This window comes from Paramisgurnus dabryanus, chromosome 15 (assembly GCF_030506205.2).
Source record: "Paramisgurnus dabryanus chromosome 15, PD_genome_1.1, whole genome shotgun sequence".
In the NCBI taxonomy this organism is placed as follows: domain Eukaryota; kingdom Metazoa; phylum Chordata; class Actinopteri; order Cypriniformes; family Cobitidae; genus Paramisgurnus; species Paramisgurnus dabryanus.
The window spans coordinates 234,053-257,790 of NC_133351.1; the positions used below are offsets into that span (position 1 = coordinate 234,053).

Here is a 23,738-nt window from a genome sequence, read left to right on the forward strand (position 1 = left end):
TGGATGCATTTTAATAACAAACAGCATATTCTTTCTTAAACCCAGTCTACCCTATACGACTGTAGTATGTTGCTGTTCTGCGTGTTGTAATATTTTTATTTATAGAAAGGTAACATTTTACATTTGTTATATGGTTTGCTTTTGGATAATAAAAGCGAGTTTAGTACACGTGTAACAGTGTTTCATATCTTGTAGTGTTAATATTTAATATTAGGATATTCTGGATATTTTAAATGGGATTTTTTTGCTGGGATGTAAAATAAATAATTGGTGTCCCCAGAATGCTTATGTGAAATTTTAGCTCAAAATAGCCCATAGATAATTTATTATAACATGTTACAATTCCCATTTTGTGCTGTCTTTGGGTGTGTCCTTTAATATGCAAATGAGCTGATGAAATGCAAACACTGATCTCAGTGATGGTGGTGTGTTGAAATTGAAACTCAATTGTGCTGTCAATCATTTTCTCTCTCTTTCTCTCTGCACTAAATGGCATTGCCATGGTTGGATAGTGCAGATTAAGGGGCAGTAATATTTTAATTGGCCTTGCTGCCTACATCACAAAACAGGCGAAATCTGAATACCTAATTTTTCACATTCTTCTTCTTTCGTGTGTCCTCATCAAATGTCCAGCTCAGTAGAACTCACCCACGTTCTCATCTCAGGTCCCACATCGAAGAGGCCGGCCTCCGAGGGTGGTTTATACAATGGACAGATGGTGATTATGTGCTCAGCGGTCTGCTCTGGCTCCCCGCACTCACACACTGCTCTGTCCTCCAGGCCCCACTTCCTCATCGATGCTTTATAGCATCCAACCCCAGTTCGCAGGCGGTTTAGCAGAGTCATTTGCCAGCGTGGGAGATCCTCTCCTTCAAGACCGCCTCCAGGGTCAAAGATGTAACGGTGGATTCGTGAGGGCCCTGCTGACTCCCACTCCTGCTTCCAGACTGCCGCGAGCCATGCCTTTGCGGACAGGTCCTCAGGGATAGACCTGAGCAGATCTTGTGCCGCCTTGTTGTACGGGTGGCGGGACTTCAGTCTATGAGGTGGCAATGCTGTTGTGGTGGTATTGTGCAGGATATGCCAGTTGTATCTTTGGGCTTTCCTTGCAAGAGCGAGGGTAGCAGCCTCTCGTCGGAGGCTGGCTGGGGCAATTCCCGCTAGTATTGGCAGATGGTAAACAGGGGTAGATTTCAGACAACCAGTTATGATCCGAAGGGCGGTGTACCAACCCGGGGTTAGGGAATGGGGTAGGTAAGGGGAATAGAATATACAGTTTGTACAGTATAAAATGCATTACGTCTATGGAATGTCCCCACAAAACATGGAAACCAGAATGTGTGTGTGTGTGTATTTACATTATATTGAAAAGTAAACCTTATCATGGTTTTACTACAGAGAAAGTTACAGTCCTGTTGAACATCCCCACAAGGCTCATTATGTGGCTCATTATTCAATTCTTTTGTTCCAAAGCTGTCAATCACTGATTATTCAGGAGCTTTCCCGCCTCCACGCATACAGCCTTTCCCAAGCAAAAGTGTCTTAGAAATTGTAAATCAATATCTTGCTTTATGTGAATGAGTAGGCCATATGATTTTCACATCATTTTGAAGAAAAAACTCTAGACTACTAGATCCTGCTTGGAAAGTCTTGGGAAAACATGTTTAGAGTTTTGTGGAGTTATATCAGTAACTTAAAAATTTTGCTTTTTCAAAAACCACGCATAAACATTTTTCTCTCAAAAATACAAACATCTACATACATGTTGATTATATGATATTGTAGCCCAGTTTGTGATGAACACAGTGTTATGAGACTTTTGCCATTAATATGTTTTTAAGCAACTGAAAAAAGCACAAATGTCAGTGCATGTCAAAACTTCCCCAGTGCCCTAAAAACCCCTTAGACCCCAGAGGGTTAACTGCCAACACATAGACTGGGGTTACAGTCATACTACACCAAATGGAGAGATATTAAGCCAATGGGCCTCCAGTGCCAATGCGTTGTTGCTGTTTGACCCCAAAGAACCTCCAAGCTTCTTTTCAGCACGCTGGAACACTTACACCAACCCGGACTTGGCTTTCGCTGTGTGGCACACGGCTCAAAAGCCAGAGAGATGTGTCCTTGATAGGTTCCCCCGCTCACACCACCGACCTTCCATCATAAAGGTCCCATCCCTGGTGCAGCCAGTTGCTGGGAAACCCGTCAGGAGATGGAACTTTCGTAAGGCAAACTGGCAGTTATTCACTGAGGAGACAGAAAAGACATCATCCTGGTCACCCAGAACCAGACAATGCCGTTGTGGACGCTGGGTATGCAGCCTACTGTAGAGTACTCCTTGGGGCAGCAAGGAAAACCATCCCCCGTGGCTTTAACACAAACTACATCCCGGGCTGGGATGGAGAATGTAGCCACCTCCTGCATGTCCATCAGCAGGCAAGTTCCAGGGAGGAAGTTGTTCTGCAGAAGCTAGATGCCACCCGAAGGTCAAGGTGGACAAAAGTAGTTCAGTCAACTTACTTCACCCACTTCAGCCATAAGGCGTGGCGGCAGTAAATCAGATGACAGGTAGAACACCATTGACCTCCTGGTGCCCAATAACACCAAATGCCATCGCATCCCAGCTCCTTAAGTACAGCTGTTTTCCTGATGCCGATAAGAACCTTGCCCGCACAACCTCACACCAGGTGACTTCCCTGTGTAGAGCAGCTAGTGTGGACGCCAACTTGTCAGGGGAATTCACAACAGCTGAACTCCAGACTGCCTTGAGTAAGACCAAACAAGGGAAAGCACCAGGCCATGATTACATCCACCAGAGAGTAAGAACATCTGTATGGCTCTGCTCATTCTACTCGGCATGCCTTCGGAGGTCCAAGCTCCCGAGGATATGGCGCCGCGCTGCTGTCATAGCCATTCCAAAACCAAACAAGCCTGCTGAAGACCCCAAATCCTACCGACCCATCTCACTGCTCTGCGTCCCATTCAAAATCATGGAGAGGCTGATCTATAATCGTATAGAGCCAATAGTGGACCCTCAACTCCCACAGGAACAAGCCGGCTTCCGGCGCGGTCGGTCAACGGTTGGCCAGCTGACACTGCTCACCCAAGACATTGAGGACAGCTTTCAGGAAAAACAGAAGGCTGGAGTAGTGTTGCTTGATCTCACAGCTGCTTATGATACCGTCTGGCACCGCGAACTCCACCTAAAGCTACTAAAGATCATTCCCGACCGGCACATGGTGAAGTTCATCATTGAGATGGTGACGAACCGCAGCTTCACCTTAGAGACCAGTGACGGTCAATGCAGCAGGCTTAGAAGGCTGAGGAATGGTGTTCCGCAGGGTTCTGTCCTCGCACCTATGTTATTTAATATCTACATCCACGACTTACCGGAAACAACATCCCGGAAATATGGTTACGCTGACGACCTGGCCATTATGACGAGACGACAAACATGGGAGCAAATGCAGGCCAGCCTAAACCAGGACATGGACACCTTGGCAGCCTGCCTGCGTGAGTGGTGTCTACAGCTCAGCATCGGCAAGACAGTTGCAGTAACTTACCATTTGAATAACAGTGAGGCCAGACGGGAACTGGACATATTCGTGAATAACAAGCGCCTTGAGTTCCAGCAAGCCCCACGGTACCTTGGCGTACGCCTGGATAGATCTTTAACATTCAAACAACACCTTGAAGAAGTGACGGCCAAAGTGTTATCAAGGGTCGCCTCGCTGGTACTAGCTGGGGTGCAACTGCCAAGGTGCTTCGAATATCAACAGTAGCCCTCGTTTTCTCCACAGCTGAATACTGTGCTCCAGCCTGGTGCAGAAGCCCACACGCCAGGAAAGTCGACACTGCCATAAACACCGCCTTAAAATTTTTCACATGCTTGCAGAGAATGGTTTACCAAAACAAATTCACTGGGTTGATCTTTTTCACATTTTCTCGCACCGGGAATGCGAGACACTGCATATGAGCGTGATTCATTAGCCAGCAGCCATATCACCCTGTAGCCCAAGACAGCTTGCCCACTGACGCTAAGTAAGGTTGAGCCTGGTAAGTACTTGGATGGGAGAAGGGGGTGCTCACCCTGTGGTCTCTGTAGGTCCTAACATGGGGACACTACTGTCAAAAACACAGTACTTCGGATGAGACGTTAAACTGAGGTCCTGACTCGCCGTGGTCATTAAAAATCACAGGATGTCATTCAAAAAAGTGTAGGTGTGTACCCTGGCATTCTGGCCAAGCTTTCCAATTGGCCTACTAATCATGCCCTCATATACTAATTGGCTATATCACTCTCCTCTCCACTAATAAGCTGGTGTGTGGTATTGTGATGGGTCATTTATTTTGAATGGGTCTTTAATATGACGGGTAACGACTCATCTCGGAGAGTGATTTGTTCATTTTGTGTTGACCGCACATGTGCAAGATCTATTGGTTCTGTGCTTGAAAAATAATTGATTTGTTTACCTGTCGAGTCTTCGGGTGCTCCGAGTCCTTTGTTAATTTGTCACGTGATCGCGCTCCCAGTTCAGTATTTTACAGACCATTTATTATCTTGGAATTATCAGAAGATACAGTGCAAAAGACAAAGTAAAATAAACTTTTTCTGATAATGTTTCTCTCAGTCTCTCTAAATTATCGTAAAATGTTTCTACAGAATCTGTGATGGACACATTTGTGTTTTGATTGATTGATTTTATTTTTCCTCAAGAGTATAAATAAAATTAATTATTTTAAATATATTTTTGCTGGCATGACATACAGTGTAAACAATAAACCACAATTAAGTGTACAATGTGTTTATGTGTAAATCATTGCAATGTTATAAAGGTAGTTACACCGGCATCTCTATTATTAAATTATTGTACATTGAAGTTATATTAATAATGTAACTATTGTTTATAAGGTTTGCAGTTATTAACTAATTTCTGTATTGTGGGGGCCACGAGGAAGCCTGTCACCTTCAGCACCATGGAGAGCACCATCAGTGGCACCCAGAGAGGTTCAGGACCAGGGATAGCTCCCCTAACACAGGTGTGCTCAGTTTCCCCTCTGACAGAGAGCGTCAGCTGCAGGCAGTTAGCCTCAATCAACAGGCACATAAGAGAGAACACAGGAAAGGTGAAAAGGGAAGAGAGTGTGTTGGATGTGGCATGTTGTGCAGCCCAGCATTGAAGCAGTGCTCACCAACCACAGCACTGAAGAACAAAGACCCAGTAAAGGACGTGAGTAGTCTGAACACTTGGACTAATTATACATCTCTTTTGCCTTCCCTCCAGATGTGATTCGAGGCCAAGAAAAGGAACTAAAGAGAAGAGATACCTGAGTTGCAGTTTTTCCATATTCCCCTTTCCCATACCTTTTTGAAGAATAAAGAAAATTTACGTTTTGCAGCACTAACCGTCTGCCTGGTGTTATCTGTTTCACGTCTTGAACTAAACTGACCCATTTGGTAAAAGAAGTTTACATATGGTGGAGAATGCGGGCATCGATCCCGCTACCTCTCGCAAACAGATCAGACAGTGCAAAGAAAAATGGAGGAGGCTCTGACAGCCATTTTGCAGGCTCAAACCACTCTGAATGCAGCAGTCACCGAGCTATGCCGCAGGACGGAGACACAGGGTAGGAAACCCCAGGATTATCTGACTAAAATGACTAGAGAAGATGATGTTGAAACCTACCTGGATATCTTTGAAAAGACAGCCCAAAGGGAGAGATGGCCAAGGGCAGACTGGGCAAACTTGATACTTCCTCTGCTAACCGGTGAAGCTCAGAAGGCTTGCCGAGACCTTACCATTCATGAAGCAACTAATTATGATGTCGTCAAGAGAGCAATCCTGGCCCAGTATGGGCTCAGCCTGCCTGCCAAGGCCCAGCGCATCCATAGCTGGGAATACCATGCAACACTTCCAGCACGGGCCCAGGTAACCTCGTTAACCCGCATGGTGAGAAGCTGGCTAGAGGAAGGGGATGGACCGCCTGCTGTAGAAAGAGTAGTGATTGATCGATGTATACGGGGCCTCCCCGCAGATGCCAAAAAGTATGTGGCTCAGCAAGGACCACAAAATGTTGATACCTTAATTGCACTCATAGAAAACCACCAGGTGACAGTGAGCTTGTTAAAGCCTGAAGGAAACAAAACCCCCACGTGGAAATTGAGGCAGGAGCGAGAACCACCTAAAAAGTACCCTAAAGTCACCCAAGCAAAACCCTTAAGGGCTCAAGGAAATTGGAAAGATGAGAAACCTCTGCGAAATCCGGTTCCCTTCCGATGCTTCACGTGTGGGAGGGAGGGACACCTTGCACGGGAATGCCCAGGCCGAGAGGAACTCATGCCCACAGCCAGTGCCTCAGAGTCATCAAGACTTCCATGCCATTTTCTTACCACCTGTTGGGCCCATGAGGGGGCGGCTGCCCCTAAGATCCCTGTCAAGATTGGGGGCCACGACACAGAAGCCCTTATAGACTCTGGGAGTATGGTAACACTGATCCGACCAGAGTATGCAGGCCCTACCAGGGGACGAGAAATCACTGTCTCCTGCATTCATGGAGACTCCAGGAACTACCAAACCGCAGAAGTAAGCATGGTCACACCCCGTGGGCAGTTTCAACTACAAGCAGGTGTTGTGGATCACCTACCAGTCCCTGTTCTGGTCGGCCGAGACTGTCAAGCCTTCTCTGCCTACTGGACAGGCCAAGATGCAGAGAGGAAGAGACCAACCCGACGTAGACGAAGAGATCGTCTGTCCACCCACCGGTGTCCTCTAACCACCGAAGAGATAACAGATGCAGAAGCAACCAGCCCTGAGGAACCCCTCAATAAAGATGAAGGTGAGAAAACCCATTCTGACTCCACTGCTACTGCCTCAGAAGATCCCGAAGGTGTACAACTAGTTGATGATATAGAATCCCATGAGGTATTTTCTGAATTTCCCCCAGCAGAGATCCTACAGCAAGGAAAACTGGGTCGATTCGGATCCGCTCAATTGCAGGACCCATCACTGAGCCAAGCCTGGGGGAATGTACAAGTCATTGATGGTCGACTACAAGATGGGGTGAGTGGGCTCACTTATCCACATTTTATGATAAAGAATAAACTGTTATATAGAGTAGAACAACGAAGGGAGGAAATTGTGGAACAGTTGTTGGTACCCAGGCCATATGTCTCTAAGGTGTTATATTTAGCGCACACTCATCTGTTGGGAGGCCACTTGGGGGCAGAAAAGACCTATGAGAGGGTCCTCACCCGATTCTACTGGCCCGGGGTAAAGAAGGCAGTCGAAGATTATTGTCGTCACTGTGCTGAATGTCAGCTTCACAGTCCCAAGGTAACATACCGCAATCCCCTTATTCCCCTGCCAATCATTGAGACACCTTTTAGCAGGATTGCACTGGACATTGTGGGACCCCTGCCCAAGTCCAACCGGGGATACAGGTACATTCTGGTCATCCTTGACTACGCCACCCGATTCCCTGAAGCAGTGCCTCTCCGGTCAGCCACCTCAAAGGCTGTAGCCCGAGAACTGGTCCAACTCTTTAGCTGGGTGGGAATAGCAGACGAGATCCTTACTGACCAAGGTTCATGCTTCATGTCTACCGTGATGAAAGAGACCTGCCGACAACTGAAGGTAAAACAACTTAAAACCTCCATATACCACCCGCAGACTGATGGGCTTGTAGAGAGGTTTAACAAAACTCTTAAACAAATGTTAAAAAAGGTAATTGATGTTGATGGGAAAAATTGGGATCAGCTAATGCCATATGTCTTGTTTTCTATTCGTGAAGTCCCACAAAGTTCCACCGGGTTTTCACCCTTTGAACTCCTTTATGGCCGGCGACCAAGAGGAATGTTGGATCTAGCCAAGGAGAGTTGGGAACAGCAGCCTTCACCACATCGCACCATCATTGAACATGTCGAACAAATGCACGACAGAATGGGGAAGATCTGGCCAATCGTAAGAGAACACATGCAACAGGCCCAAGAACAGCAGGCCAAGTTATACAATAGGGGGGCACAGGTTAGAGAATTTCACCCCGGAGAGAAGGTATTAGTTTTAATCCCATCTAATGAATGCAAATTCCTGGCCAGGTGGCTGGGACCCTATGAAATTGTGGAGCGGATGGGCCCAGTCAACTACAGGGTACGACAGATCGGCCGAAGGAAGGGCCAACAAATCTACCATGTAAACCTTTTGAAACCTTGGCATGAACCTATCGCCCCTCCAAATGATGTCCTCACCGCCAGCATCCTTTCCCCTATAACTCCTGAAGTACGAATGGGGAACCAACTCTCCCCCAGACAGAAGCAGGAGTTAAGAGAGCTTTTATGGCGAAACCGTGATGTCTTCTCAGATCTCCCTGGACGGACCTCACTTATAGCCCATGATATAGTTACAGACCCTGGGAAGATTGTTAGACTTCGGCCATACAGAATTCCAGAAGCTAAAAGAGAAGCCATCCGCAGTGAAGTAAAGAAAATGCTGGAGCTAGGAGTTATTGAGGAATCACAAAGTGCATGGTCAAGTCCCATCGTCCTAGTTCCAAAACCCGATGGAAGTACAAGGTTCTGCAACGACTACAGAAAGTTAAACGAGATCTCTCAATTTGACACATACCCTATGCCAAGGATAGATGAACTGATCGAGCAATTGGGCCCTGCTCGATTCATTTCAACACTTGACCTAACCAAGGGATACTGGCAAGTACCGCTAACCCCCCAAGCCAAACCAAAAACCGCTTTCTCCACTCCTGAAGGGACCTTCCAGTACCGGGTTCTTCCTTTTGGGGTCCATGGGGCACCGGCCACATTTCAAAGACTCATGGATAGAGTCCTCCGTCCCCACCAAAAGTATGCTGCCGCATACCTAGATGACATTGTTGTCCACAGCAAGAGTTGGGAAGAACACCTACACCATCTAGAGGCAGTATTACAAGAACTACGCTCAGCAGCTCTCACAGCTAATCCGAGTAAGTGTTCACTGGCCCAAGAAGAGGCCAACTACCTAGGGTACACTGTTGGCAGAGGGAATGTGAAACCCCAATCTAGGAAGATCAGTTCCATACTCACCTGGCCCCGACCTCAGACCAAGAAACAGGTAAGGACCTTCCTCGGATTAGTGGGATATTATCGAACATTCATCCCTGGCTTTGCCACGAAAGCAGCCCCCTTAACCGAGTTAACCCGCAAATACCTACCAAACCAGGTAAAGTGGACCTATGAAGCAGAACAGGCTTTTGTTGAGCTAAAGCAAGCCCTCTGTTATGAACCTATCCTACAAGCTCCAAACTTCAACACAACATTTGTTCTGCAAACCGATGCTTCAGAAGTAGGGATAGGAGCTGTGCTGTCCCAAGTGCAGGAAGGTATGGAGCACCCAGTTATGTTTATTAGCCGTAAGCTACTGCCTCATGAGATGAATTATGCCACAATTGAAAAAGAGTGTCTCGCTGTTAAATGGGCTGTTGAAAAACTGAGATATTACCTGCTAGGTCGAAAATTTGTCTTAGTAACTGATCACGCCCCACTAAAATGGATGTCACAAAATAAAGGGAATAATGCACGAATCACTCGCTGGTTTCTTCAGTTACAGGACTTCAATTTTGCAGTGGAACACCGGGCGGGGAATTCTCATGCAAATGCTGATGCCATGTCCAGGAGGGATGATTGCCTCAGAGCCGGCGCTCCAAACAGGAGCTTGGAGCTGGAAAAGGGGGTATGTGGGGGCCACGAGGAAGCCTGTCACCTTCAGCACCATGGAGAGCACCATCAGTGGCACCCAGAGAGGTTCAGGACCAGGGATAGCTCCCCTAACACAGGTGTGCTCAGTTTCCCCTCTGACAGAGAGCGTCAGCTGCAGGCAGTTAGCCTCAATCAACAGGCACATAAGAGAGAACACAGGAAAGGTGAAAAGGGAAGAGAGTGTGTTGGATGTGGCATGTTGTGCAGCCCAGCATTGAAGCAGTGCTCACCAACCCCAGCACTGAAGAACAAAGACCCAGTAAAGGACGTGAGTAGTCTGAACACTTGGACTAATTATACATCTCTTTTGCCTTCCCTCCAGATGTGATTCGAGGCCAAGAAAAGGAACTAAAGAGAAGAGATACCTGAGTTGCAGTTTTTCCATATTCCCCTTTCCCATACCTTTTTGAAGAATAAAGAAAATTTACGTTTTGCAGCACTAACCGTCTGCCTGGTGTTATCTGTTTCACATCTTGAACTAAACTGACCCATTTGGTAAAAGAAGTTTACAGTATCCAGTGACATTATGTGACAAAAGACCGAACAATTCAGACCCAAAGATTTGAGAGATGAGTGAATCAAATATGTATCCGCATTGGGATGCATAGCCTCATATTGAAAAGATCGAATGACTCGAGTCTATGAACTAATCAATTCTGTTTCCGGACTGCATACACAGCCTGTAGGGAGCTGTAATGCGACAGAAGCACAATATCTTGTACACGAGGACTGACTTAGGAGGTAAGCTAATCGTTTCAGACTCTTGTGCAGGTTTTCAGAGCTTATGTCACGAAATAATGAAATAAGCATTTTTATCTCTCACAACTTGTTAGAAATGTCATAATTTGCCATAAGTGGTTGTTCTGGGGGAATTTGTGAAATATCACCTAATCAAATGAACAAAAACAATTTTTTCATTTTGATGAACAAGATTCAGAGATCCGAATCAGAAAAATGATCCGAACTTCCCATCATTAGTGTGTGGTGGGTGTTGTGATGCAATATGGCTGTTGTCGCATCATCCAGGTGGATGCTGCACATTGGTGGTGGTTGAGAAGACCCCTCTTTCATATGTTAAGTGCTTTGAGTGGGCCAAAAAAGCTCTATATAAATGTAATGAATTATTATTATTATGTGCATGCATGTCAGTGAACAAGTACGGCCACGCTTGTCGAGTTCAAAGAGAGATTTAATAAGATCTGAAGTTGGTCAAATGCATATTACCTGAATAGTTCAAGTAAACCAGAGTTTATTCAAGGACTTGCATTTAATGCATGGATGGAGAAAGAACCTAATGTAAGCATGGATGTATACAGTTAAGTGTAAAGCAGGGAACGTCTCGGTTACGGATGTAACCCTCGTTCCCTGAAGGAGGGAACGGAGACGTCACGTCCTGACCGACGAATTGGGAATTGGGAATTCCCAATTCGTCGGTCACGACGTGACGTCGTAGTGACCGACTGAAAGGGAACCAAAAATTCACTTGTGGAGAAAAAACCTTGTAAGAAACCAGGCTTAGCCAGGAGGGTCAGTTCTCTTATGACACGCTACAACTGCACCCTATAACTTTTGGTTAAAGTGGAGGCTTATAATAGTGATATTTGTTTTTATAAGCAGCAGTGTAGACATGCTGCTAATCTTCATTTGTGCTCCAAGGTAAAAAGAAAAGCATATGGGGAATTAGTCAAGACAATGGTCAGTAAATAATGACATGATTAACTTTCAAAGATGGAAATGTCTGACAATCTTTCTTACTCAACAGCAGCCAGATGATCCTGAAGTTCCACAACTCCCAGACGCTTGTGGACTTCCTGTAAAACCTTCTGACCCAGGAATCCGCTCCCCCTGCCATCCAGACGAGCTACAATAATGCTGTCCGAGCTGACCAGCACTGAGTCCCAGTCAAGTAAATACTGCTCATTCACCTGCTGGCCACCAGGGGCGCTGTCACTGACCCACACATTCACAGTAAACATGGCTTCATGTGCATCATTACATGTTGATTATAAATATTCAACAGTTACTGCATTAATTTACATTTCAAAAAAAGCACTCTACACATAAAGTGGGGGAGAGCAGGGAAAGCTGTGACAGTTTTTACTTTGTTGTTTTCCAGGCATGAAAGCAAATCTCACCGTTACTCGCCACTGACACAGCTTACCCCAAACTTTTAGGCAGTCTTTATCCCACAGAAAGAAATGTATTATGTACATAACATGGATCAAATTTAGATTTTAACTTCCTGTGGTAAATTATTAGGTATTAAAGGCGCTCTAAGCGAATAATGTGCGACGTCACTTCCTGTTGATGTTTGAACTGTTTTCAAACAGACAGAGCGTAGCTAACTCCTCCCCCTCCCCCTCCCTTCCGTGCTTTCATGAACGCGCCCAACCCCCACCCCCAAATCCTTCTTGTCGTTTATTGGCTGGAATACTTTGTTTTGTTTTGTGCTGCTAGGTTTGGCCATTTGTTGATATTGCCGTTTGTGAAGCCTGGGCTGTCTACAGAGATCGCGTTTTTTTACAGTTTGATCAGCGGACAGGCAGCAAGCAGATAGTGAGGAGATGTTTCCGGTATGTAACAAAAAATGTTTTATGGTCTAAAACGCTTCAATTCGCTTAGAGCACCTTTAATCTTTTCTTTGCTTATTCATTTAGCTGACGCTTTTATCCAAAGCGACTTACATGCCTGATATGTCAGAGGTCACACGCCTCTGGAGCAACTAAGGGTTAAGTGTCTTGCTCAGGGACACAATGGTGTGTCACAGTGGATTCAAACCCGGGTCTCTCACAACAAAGGCGTGTGTCTTATCCACTGCGCCATCACCACCAGTGTAACAACTGGTAATACTGATTGTGATTCTTTTCTTAGGATGTTTAAAGAATATCAAGTCATATGTTGTTCATGCTGCTATTTAGCCCATTTTGAATGCATCTACTAAGATACATTAACGTTTTCTGTGACATGTATTGTATATTAACCCTGTTTCTACCCTAAATCTGGCAGAGTCAAATAGAGTTGTTAACTGTCTGATCCACACACACAGAGCGCAGGTGAGATCTGCTTACATCATCAGAAGAAGTGCGTAATTACGAGACTCAGAGAAGTCGAGTGGATACGTTATCTTCAGCGGTAACTCTGTAACAACAGTAGATGGTTTCATGTGAAAAACATGTGATGTATTTATGATCTATTTAACACCTTTAAAGCACATTTTACATTAAACATTGCACCAAATATTTGTGTACAGGAGATCCAGTACATGTGTAGCCAAACAAATACAAGTTATTATTTGCAGAAGGGACCCGCACACATGCATTGCTGGAGACTCAGTTGGCTGTATAAAATAGATGGGAGGTACTTTACCAAAGTGTTCAGTCTGGATGCTTCCGTACTCCGTCACCTGGATTCTTTTGTATCCGAGAGCAGCTGTGAGCACTGAGTTATTCTCCAGAATGTAATAATCTGATAAGAGATTAATAGGATAAGACTTGTTAACCATAAAACTATTCCTGAAAGTTCCTTATTAGAACATAGATGATGACGAAAGGAGGATGAAAACATCAGAACTCACTGCCAGTCTTTAAAGTATATAGGATCACAGCTGGGGCTCCTGGACCTGCAGATAAAACAAATCAACAGGTGAAAATCAAGATTGGGTCTGTGTCATCGCTATGATGTCCTGATGATTGCTGTAATTTTATGACCCTATGAGTGATATGCTCGTTCTAATGCTGATTTTAAAAACTCAGAGACCTGTCATTACAGGGACATTACTGTAAATAGTACAGTGGTTTTAGCTGACATCTCATTTATCTCCTTGGAATAATGTTCATTTATATTTACTGCATTTACACTTAACAGGTGGGCTTTGCCTGACTTGATGACCTGACAGTGTCGTCATAGTGTATGTAAGGCCAGTGTAGCTGTGAATGATGGCATCCGTCCTTCATACCTTTGCAGTGGAGTATGACGTGCTGATTACTGGAGCTGAAAACCGCACTAAAGAACGTGCAATTAGCTTTATTCCATTCATTATTGCAGGTCAAACATCGTCTTGGAAACAACCCCACTGTTGACACACTGTAAACACAAAACAATTGAAGGGATGATGGAACATGGAACATGATCTTTACTTAAAGGATAATTCTGGTATTTAACACTTTGGGTCTCATTTCTGGTTTGTTTTGGATGAACTACAGTGATGGACACAGAAATATTGACAATGGGTCGTGTCTTGAGTTTTTGACTCATTTAGAAGCATCTCTTGACTGCTTCAGAATGGAAGTCAATGGCCATGCACAAACATGTCATTAAAACAACACTTAACGTTCATTTTCAAAACTGTGCTACTCACCGAGTGGTGCGTGGTGTTCGTTGATGATTAAAAACAAGTTGTGTAGCGAAATACAGTTTCTGTCGTGTTTTATTTGGCAATTTTGTAAAATTCCATTGACTTCTCTTGGAAGACTCATTGCTTGCTGATATATCACCCCGCGCTGGGAAACAGAAAAGGGTCTGTTTACATGTGGTTGTAGTTTTTTCGCTCGGTTTCTCTCAGAATAATTTTTTCCCATATTTGTAGGGCTGGACCAGAATATTCAAATATTCGTTCCGTGGGTTGACATTCGATTTTTAGTTTTGAGATTCGAATATATATATAAATATTTTACAGCGTTAATGCAGAGCTTTTGCCAAGCAGGAAGTTCGCTTCACGCTCCCGCTCTATAGGTGGCGCAGAGAGACCAACATCCATAGCCAACAGCCACCAAACGCCACCAGTGGAAGAGATCGCCTCGAACGGAAAGTGCGCTTCCTGCTTTGGCATTCACGCTAATAGTGTTGTAAATAACGTTTAGTTTCTTGCAAAAACTGATTGATTTGCTTCACAAGACGTCAATATGTCACACGGAGTTATGGGGGATTACTGTTGTATTGGATATATATGCTTTAGCTCTTAAAGTGTGCGAATCGGTTGACTTGCATGACGGAGCACTGGGTCTTCTGCAAAATATCTTCTTTATTGTTCTGCTGAAAAACATATTGGATGGTGTAAGCGTTATAAATAAACTTGATTTTGAAAGTATGCTACCGTTTTATTACAGTTTGTTGAACTTCGTTCATTTATTTCGTTTTATTTAAATAGCCTACCCTTAACGTTGTCAGTAATTACTGTGCTGCTTACTTCTTATACAGGAATGTTTGTTTGTTAGAAAAATGTTAGGCTACCTTATTAAAAGTATTGCTCTTGTGTTTTTTTTCACTGATGCTGTTCTCGCAGGACGCGTGACAGGCACGCCGCTTCCGGCTTGCGCTGTTCTGTAGTATTTTTAAAGTTTATTAATTCTAAATGTGTCGCATGTCCATATTGCACGAAAAAAGGCAATACACTCCCTTGGGTCCGCAGCAACACATCCGCCAGATAATAAAACTGTAGACAGACAGACACACACACAGTGATTCCTGCCTTTATTAAAGAGACAAATATGTTCAGCCCAGGGGCGTAGGCAGAAATTGTATTTTGGGCGGGCCGGAGCAAAAGTGAGTGGGCCTATAGTTTATCAGAATAAAATTACTTAAATAATAAATAAACCTTAGAGTGGAAAAAAACAATAGACAAACTGCAAAAACAGTGACATCTTTACTTTTCAATTTTTGGCGAAGTCAATAATAAAACACTGTCTAAACATGTTAAACCAACAGAGCTCAATAAAGGCTGGACAAACCAGGCTTATTCAGGCTAGTCAGCAGTGCAAAAACAGTTCACCTGAAATAAAGTAGGCTAAAAATAAATTGAAATGACGAAAACTCTCAGCAGAGCACGGTTTGAAATAAATAACACACTGCCTAAGTTATGTTAAATCAACCATATACAGTGCAATCAGCCTGTTGGAAATTAAGCTTTTGTACCAAAAATAGCAACTCATTTAAATTAAACAATGTAAGTTTAACCTATAGACCCTTTTACAGTTGGTAAACATTGTGACGTATTTGTGTGGGCGGGGCTTAGCTGGAGGCAGAAAGAGCCGTAGAGGCTATGTTGACAAGCTTAAACTAGCACGTTTTAGGAGGGATTTATTAAACACGGATGCAGAAGAAGTTTCGGATCTGTCCGAATATGTACAGTCACTGATTCTGCGGGACCGTGACAGGTATTTTTGTTAATTAACTCTTGCGATTTTAACCAGGTTTTAGATATTTCATAGACAACATATGACTTACTTTCAGGTGGATTTGGGTAATTTCGTCTAGGCTTACTGTCTTATGTAACCTATCACTGGGCTAACTATGATATGGATTATTTTAAGAGACAATTCAAACGATGGCATACACATCTATCGCTGTATGTTCGTTTAACATTTAAGCTAAACAATAGCGCGGTTGGCGACTTTTCACCTATAAAACAGAAACTTGCTGATTTGTACTAGATAAAACCAACACAACAGTACATATGCATAGATTATTTTACCTGATATGAAGTGTGCACTGCAAACACGAGTATTTTTTATGCTCGTCTCCGTCTAGTCTGTGCGCCGTATTGCATTCAACCACAATTGTCTTCTTGATTTCTGTGAAGAAATGTCTGCCGGGATCCGGTAAAACTTTATTTTTGAACCAAAAGTGCTGTTCCTTCTAATCTGGCAGCCAAAAACACAACAAGATGACATTTTAAAGTCAAAAACTCAAACTTTAGCGCGCCGGCTATGAGTTCCTACTTATTTTTTGCCTCCAGCTAGAGCGGTGACGTCACAGTGACGTGGGCTGTAAAAGGGTCTATAAGGCTGGCATACATCTATACACAACACACCACTTAGTTAAATCACTTCACGAGCAAAAATAAGGAAATTAGTTAAACAGCATGCCTACCTTTGTTGTTTTAATTCTACAAAACAAGACGCAAACGCCTGGGTTTGATCTTGAAAACAGAAATGATCTCATTATAGTCCAAAGAGTCACAGAGTTCTTTTTCAAAAAACAAAAGGTTGTTGAGGCGGGTAGTAACTCATGGATGCAAATTGGGTTGTGAAGGTGGTTCATCAATTGCAGTTAGATCGGCGGGTAACCTGTGTCAGACTGACCGGGAGAGAGCACTGGAACTGCCGACAGGGAGCAAGCGGCAGCCGGCGCCACCAGCGTCTGAAGAACTGGGCTGGTAATACTCGGTAGATGGAGGCAGTGGCGTATCTTCTTCATCAAATCTTGCTTTTTTAAATAACACATTAAAGAAACTTTAGCCATTATTGTGGCAATGTTAATATTAGCCAGGGCCGGGTCTACAGGGGGGCTGGGGGGGGGGCATTGCCCCCCCAGATTTTCCTTGTGCCCCCCCAAAAATGTCCAGCCAACCTTAAAATAACGGAGTCTCTTTACACAAAAAACATCTTCTTTAGGCAAGCGCTAGCGTTTACAGCTCCCGCCCACTAACGTCTGATTAGCTTATTCAAACCTTGGAAGTATTTTCAGCAGTATTTAAGTCACAGGAAAAGTACTACTGTTCTCTATGACGGTAACTAAAAAAAACGCATCTTTAAAATATATATCAAAAACAATGCAATTTAGTATTACATAAACGTAATTACCCAACACATATTAAATTAAAACTTTTTTTATAGTAAAACATGCCCAAAATAGCCCCTTATCCTTTCTTAGACTCACCTCATTATTTATTCATGCAAATACAACAGCCAATGGCAAGTCTCCAGCAGCATTTAATGTGTTTGTTTTAGACGTAGTTCTGTTTATTAAAATTAGAATATGCAGTTTGTTTGTGGCATACTATATAGTAGATATAAATGATATAAGATGGTTATACAGTAAATATACAGTATTGTAACAGCTGAGCATCGCGTGCAGTGCAGTTTTAAAATCAAATTTTAGCGGTTTTGTCATCGTCATTCATCAGCTCATTCAGCTCGCGTTTGAGAAAAACTTCACACGCAAAAATCTACAGACTTTTAAGTTCAGGAGGAGCTTTCACTCCGCAAGGTCATCGTAAGGTAAAACGTTGTATTTTATAATGTTGCGTTGTATTATAATATCTAATTTGCTGTGTTATGAACAAAGCAGTGTGATTTATTTTTGGTCTCGTCGCAAATCACACTTACAGTATTTTAGGGCTTGTGCTTTTGTCTGGTGCTGTTATAGGCAAACAGGATAACCTTTGACGAATTTGTCATGCATGTCAAATTGCTTACATGATGCAACAATATATTATTTAAAGCATTGTGCTTTGTTGTGATATTTGAGGTTGCTGCAGCAGCAATGATAGGGTCAGGAATTAATGACAATACAGCTTATCACATTGAAAATACATTATTTTACATGAAGAAAATGTTTGAGAAGTGGAAATAAAGTTCCTAACAAGTGTTTATTTAGAATAAAGGCATATGTTGGGTAGGGTAGGTATAAGAATGGCTTTAATTTATCTATAAGTGAAATAATAGATTAAATGCAGTGTAAACATTAATAAAATATAGCTATATGTACAGCTTTATATTTATATCACCTGCTTGCCTGATTTCATTAACTGTGACTAAATGTGTCAAACTAGTGTAATCATTATAACATTATAAATCATTAATCTAATTGCATCTACTTTTAAAATGTGAACGTGCAAAATGACATATAAATTGCCTTTTATTATAAGACATATGCAAAATAATACTGGATTGAAACATCCATAATTTTAGTGTATGAATCATTTTAGTCGAGAAATGGCTGCCCACACAAAAATCCTGACTGCCCCCCCAGTCCAGCAAGCCTAGTACCGGGCCTGATATTAGCTAAAAAAGCAATTAGCAAAGTTAGCTGGCAGACTGCCAGAGCCCGCCGGCCGCCGCCCCCCACAGAGTCTATCTATCAGAACTCCTAGCAACCAAGCAACCAATTACGTTTCGGAAGCTTCCTACAACTTGCTTCCACAATTCCAGTTTATTTAGAAAGCAAATTAAACACACACCAGTCAATAATAAAGCCGGTTTATGTTAATATATTTTATTAAATACATTTGAATAATAAAAATAAACAAAAAATGTATTTTGGTTAAACTTGCCTGGGCGGGCCAGGGAGTTATGTGGGCGGGCCAGTGCCGCCCTGGCCCATTACTGGCTACGCCCCTGGTTCAGCCCCTCCTTCCGAAGCTTCGAATATTCAATTTGATTTCTACTAGAGCTTCAAAGCTCAAAAAATTTTATTCGGAACAGCCCTACATATTTGATCAGCTTTAGGTTTGAAGTTGAGCTCGATTGTGACTGTCTATACGCTAGACACCAAGCGTACTTGTATGGCAAAGTGGTTGTCGCCATCAAGTGGTCGGGAGTGTGTTAACGCTTCAGACTCAAATATAGAGGGGAAGTATATACGCGGTTGTGAGGTATCTAAAAAAATAGTTCCACTATAGCAAATAACACGGATTGAAATCATACATTGCGCCAATATATTTGTTTTTAATCATCAACGAACACCACGAACCACTCGGTGAGTAGCACAGTTTTGAAAATGAACGTTAAGTGTTGTTTTAATGACAAGTTTGTGCATGGCCATTGACTTCCATTCTGAAGCAGTCAAGAGACGCTTCTAAACGAGTCAAAAACTCAAGACAAGACCCATTGTCAAAATTTCTGTGTCCATCACTGTAGTTCATCCAAAACAAACCAGAAATGAGACTCAAAGCAGTGCCGGTCTTTCCTATACGCAAAGTACGCAATTTGCATAGGGCCCCGCACCACTAGAGGGCCCCCTTGATCTCAGAATTATTTAAAACCATTATATCAAAGAAAAATTATTATTATGTTTAATGAAAACAAGACGCTATAATTTAAATAATTTGCAAACTTCCGAATTTGTGCGGGTTTTTAAAAATACTTAATGATTTCTTAAATCACTGATATGTACTCGGACAACATGCAGGCAGTTTCTCAATCCGAAGGCTGCAGCCTTCAGAGGTCACATTTGTAGGCTGCATATGCGTCATAAAAACGTATTTTAGAATATTAACAATTATAATGTTGACTATTATTCTTAGTTAATGGTTAATTGTTATATTATGCTTATGACTTGCAAATGAAATGCTTATTTAACTTAAATAAATCAGGCTTGATGACGTATGCAGCGCGCATATGCGACATGATCCGGAGGTTGCAGCCTTCAAATTTAGAAACGGCCGCGTGCATGACGCAGAAGAGTGATTTGGTAACGATGCGCATATTATATGCCCACCATTGATTTAAAACAAAGACAAAGCTATCCGTCTGGAGCAGAATAAAGGGAAAAAAACGTGAAGCAAGGGAACAAGATAAAGGATTTGCGCGAGCAGATTAAGTCAATGTAAAGACACGCGTCCTAGCATGGGGCGATTCAAATGACGCGAATTGGGTGACGCAATTGCCGCGAAAACACGCGCTTTTTCCTTTGAACTTCAAGAACGCGCTCTCGTGCAGGATAATTTGACGAGAGAGAGAGAGAGAGAGAGAGAGAGAGAGAGAGAGAGAGAGAGAGAGAGAGAGAGAGAGAGAGAGAGAGAGAGAGAGAGAGAGAGAGAGAGAGGTAAGAATGGTGCCCACGTCGAGAAAACTTAATAGAAGACTTGAAATTTGTAAAGGATTAAAGTATATGTCACTCGTTTAATTACAGTATGTTAACTGGATAACACTGGATATAACTCATTGTATAGATAATAAAATAATGTATTTTGATTACACAAATCAAACCTAACTATATGATTGTAGCTGCTGACCAGCATAGGGAATCTCTATGGCTAATTTCTAAGACATGTTGCTGATACAGTACTGTGTGTTGTACCTTATCTTGTTAATTGAGTCTTTTTGGGCATCTTATGCCTAGAATTATTCAAGGAGATTGATTCTTTTAACTTCCTTTAAAGTTTGATCAGTTGTGCATAATGACATGTGCAACAAATGGATATAGGGTGTCAAACTCATAGATTTGCAATATTTAAAATCAGACACTCTTTTTAAAATATTTGGGGTCAACCTCTGTGACAGCTTTAAAGGGACACTTCACCCATTTGCATTAAGCTTTGTATAGTTAGAACTCCAGTCATGTTTTTGAATGGTCATGCATCATTTCCTCAGTTGCCGCTGAGACTGGAGAAATACAGATTTCAGTGTTGCACATCCTTCTTTCAATGATGTAAAAATCATCATTTTGCATCATTGAAAGAAGGAAGTGCAATGTCTTTGTTGAGGGAATGAGACTACAAACACCCCTTTTCTCTGTAAAATAGGCACCAAATTCTAAATGTATGTTACATTTCGACTACAAATATAACACTTTCAATAAAGATTAATGTTTCTACGGGTGAAATGCTCTTTTAAAGCTGAAACTTATCAAATCCTATCAGAGGTCCAGAATGTCATTGAAACACACCAGTGGCTTTGCTGTCATCAGTATTAAACATGTTACCCCTCGAAGTACCCCTCCCCACAGAGCCCCCCCCCCACATAACAAATCCCAATTTAACCCCTGTGTATTAACAGTATGTATTTATATGTAATTTAATTTGATTCATTACATTCATTTAGATCAGGTTAATTTTTTAGTGCTTCTCACAACACATTTTAAATCAAAACAACTTATCAGCAAATACATGTTTCATGTTATAATCAGCAAGTTTATCAGTCAGGGTTTCAAAGTAATGTGCATATGGGAATATTATACAGCTATAAGATAATACACTATGTGGTTAGTTAACAACTAACTAACAGCAACATTGACTGGGTTTTACCCAGATAGCACAGGTACGTCTGTGAGATGTCTGGTAAAGATCTGGAGATCTGGAATACATCTGGTGTGTAAAAACATCTTATAAAGGAAAAGAGCTGCTTTACATACATTCTAAATCAAAAACGTCTTGCAGACATCTTCAATATGTCTATATGACATCTTTTAGGAGACGTCTCACAGACGTATTGCAGATGAGAAAACAATTTAAATAAGACATCTTGCAGATGTAAACGCAGACATCAAATAGACGTCTCCGAGATGTATGTGTGCTATGCTATAAGGGTCTGAATGCACTGACAGAGGGCCCCTCACAAAGCTTTGCTTAGGGCCCCCCAGCATCTAGGACCGGCACTGACTCAAAGTGTTAAATACCGGAATTATCCTTTAATACCCTAATGATTTTTGGCTTTAAAAAAATCAATCATTTTAATCTTTACAATGTATTGCTACAATTTAGTGATGCGCAGATCACAGATATATCCATGGGTGCTGCAGATAATCCATGGGTTAGGTGGGCCGGATAATAAAAAATAAATTTTGATTAATTGCGGGTAGGTAGCGGGTAGATAATATAAATCATCAGTGATGCAAATATTAACTGCATACTCTAAAAATGAACGTGTTTTAAATATATTGGTAACACTTTACAATAAGGTTCATTAGATAACATTATTTTTATTTAACTAGTCAACATGAACTAATAATGAACTGCACTTCAGCATTTATTTATCTTTGATGATATTAATTTCAACAATTACTAACACTTTATTAAAATCTTGTTAACGTTAGTTAATGCACTGTGAACTAACATGAACAAACAACTAAAAACTTTATTTCTATTAACTAACATTAACAAAGATTAATAAATACTGTAACAAATGTATTTCCCATGGTTTGTTCATGTTAGTTAATACATTAACTAATGTTAACTAATGAACATTATTGTAACAGAGACAATCCTCCCTATATGAAAGGTAGGCAAGTTGCGTAGGGCCCCGAACCCTACCCAATCAAGCAATATTTGTTTTCAATTGTACTTAGTTTGTTTAAAAGTAGACATTTCAGGCTTTATTTAGATATATGTATCATGTCTGTGTGATGAGTATTCACAGAGTTTCAATAGATTTATGTACTGTGTATTGAGAGACAGCTGGCGGAGACAGAGACATCTGTAGGCGCACCCTGTTTATTTTCGTTATTTAACGTCACTGATTGGCTGTTAAAAATGAACCATCTATAGATCATATCATCATGCTTAAATCTAAGAATTAGAATAATTGTAAGGTGATAATCGGGTCCCGGTCGGGTGCAAATATCTAAATCACAGAAAATTATGGTGAGAGTGGCTGGATTATATACTTGAAGCCGTGGATTTGGGTGATGTTTAAGCTGATCCGCACATCTCTACTACATGAATGAATGAATTAATGAATAATTGTATTATTGTGTCTTGCATACTACTGTATGCCCAGCCCTAATAGGCTTATAAGACACCAATATCACCAAACAAATAAAATAATTAACAAACATTAAGCACAACTTACATACACTTATTTAAATAAGCAAGTCTGTCGCATCTTCCACGCTTTACAAACAAAAGTAGCCAATTTAAACACATTATGATTAAACAACCATTTCATCTTTTCATCATCACTAATCCAAAACATTTCAGGCTTTTTAACAAATATTTTACCAAATAATACATTTCTAAAGTCATCATACCGTGGGCAATATAACCCAAAATGAGCTTCGTTTTCAACCTCTCCTAACTCACATAGTCTACAAAGTCTGTCCTCTTCTGGAGTTTGAGTAAACCTACCAGTTTCTAAGGCCAGGGGAAGGATACCAGTTCTCAGTTGAGCCATCAAAGATCGTTGATTTCTTGTCAAGTTTGCTTTTACGTACAACTCAGTTTCATATACCTCTTTAATTTGTATGTAGGTCCTTAATTTTGGCTTAACTACATATACCTGTGCAAACTTATGACTGGTTTTGTGGTCCAGGGTCACATATTTGAATAGCAGTTTTATAACACACTGTTATTAACTCTTTCCCCGCCAGCATTTTTCATGATTTTCACAAAAGTTCAATGCCTCCCAGAAAATGCTCTTCTTTAAATATATAAACATACACTCTCAGAAATTAAGGTACAAAGCTGTACCTTTTCTGTCACTGGGGCTGTACCCTTTCAAAAAGTACAGCTTTGCACCTAAGGATTTCATTTTAGTACCTCAGAAGTACATTCTGG

At 41.9% G+C, this 23,738-nt stretch overlaps 1 protein-coding gene across 3 annotated transcripts in view; it reads right to left on the reverse strand.

The window, feature by feature from the left end:
- LOC135733675 (inactive dipeptidyl peptidase 10-like) overlaps positions 1–23,738 on the reverse strand; it is an 84,031-nt gene that overhangs the window by 28,811 nt on the left and 31,482 nt on the right. For 2 of the 3 annotated variants that reach the window (XM_065252478.2, XM_065252483.1), the window contains exons 16-20: positions 13,701–13,828; positions 13,320–13,364; positions 13,112–13,210; positions 12,814–12,883; positions 11,501–11,695 (exon numbers count right to left, since the gene is read on the reverse strand). In XM_065252478.2, the coding sequence (XP_065108550.1) occupies positions 11,501–11,695; positions 12,814–12,883; positions 13,112–13,210; positions 13,320–13,364; positions 13,701–13,828 (537 nt within the window). The remainder of the gene's footprint in view (positions 1–11,500; positions 11,696–12,813; positions 12,884–13,111; positions 13,211–13,319; positions 13,365–13,700; positions 13,829–23,738) is intronic. The other variant, XM_065252482.2, reaches the window with a different exon arrangement.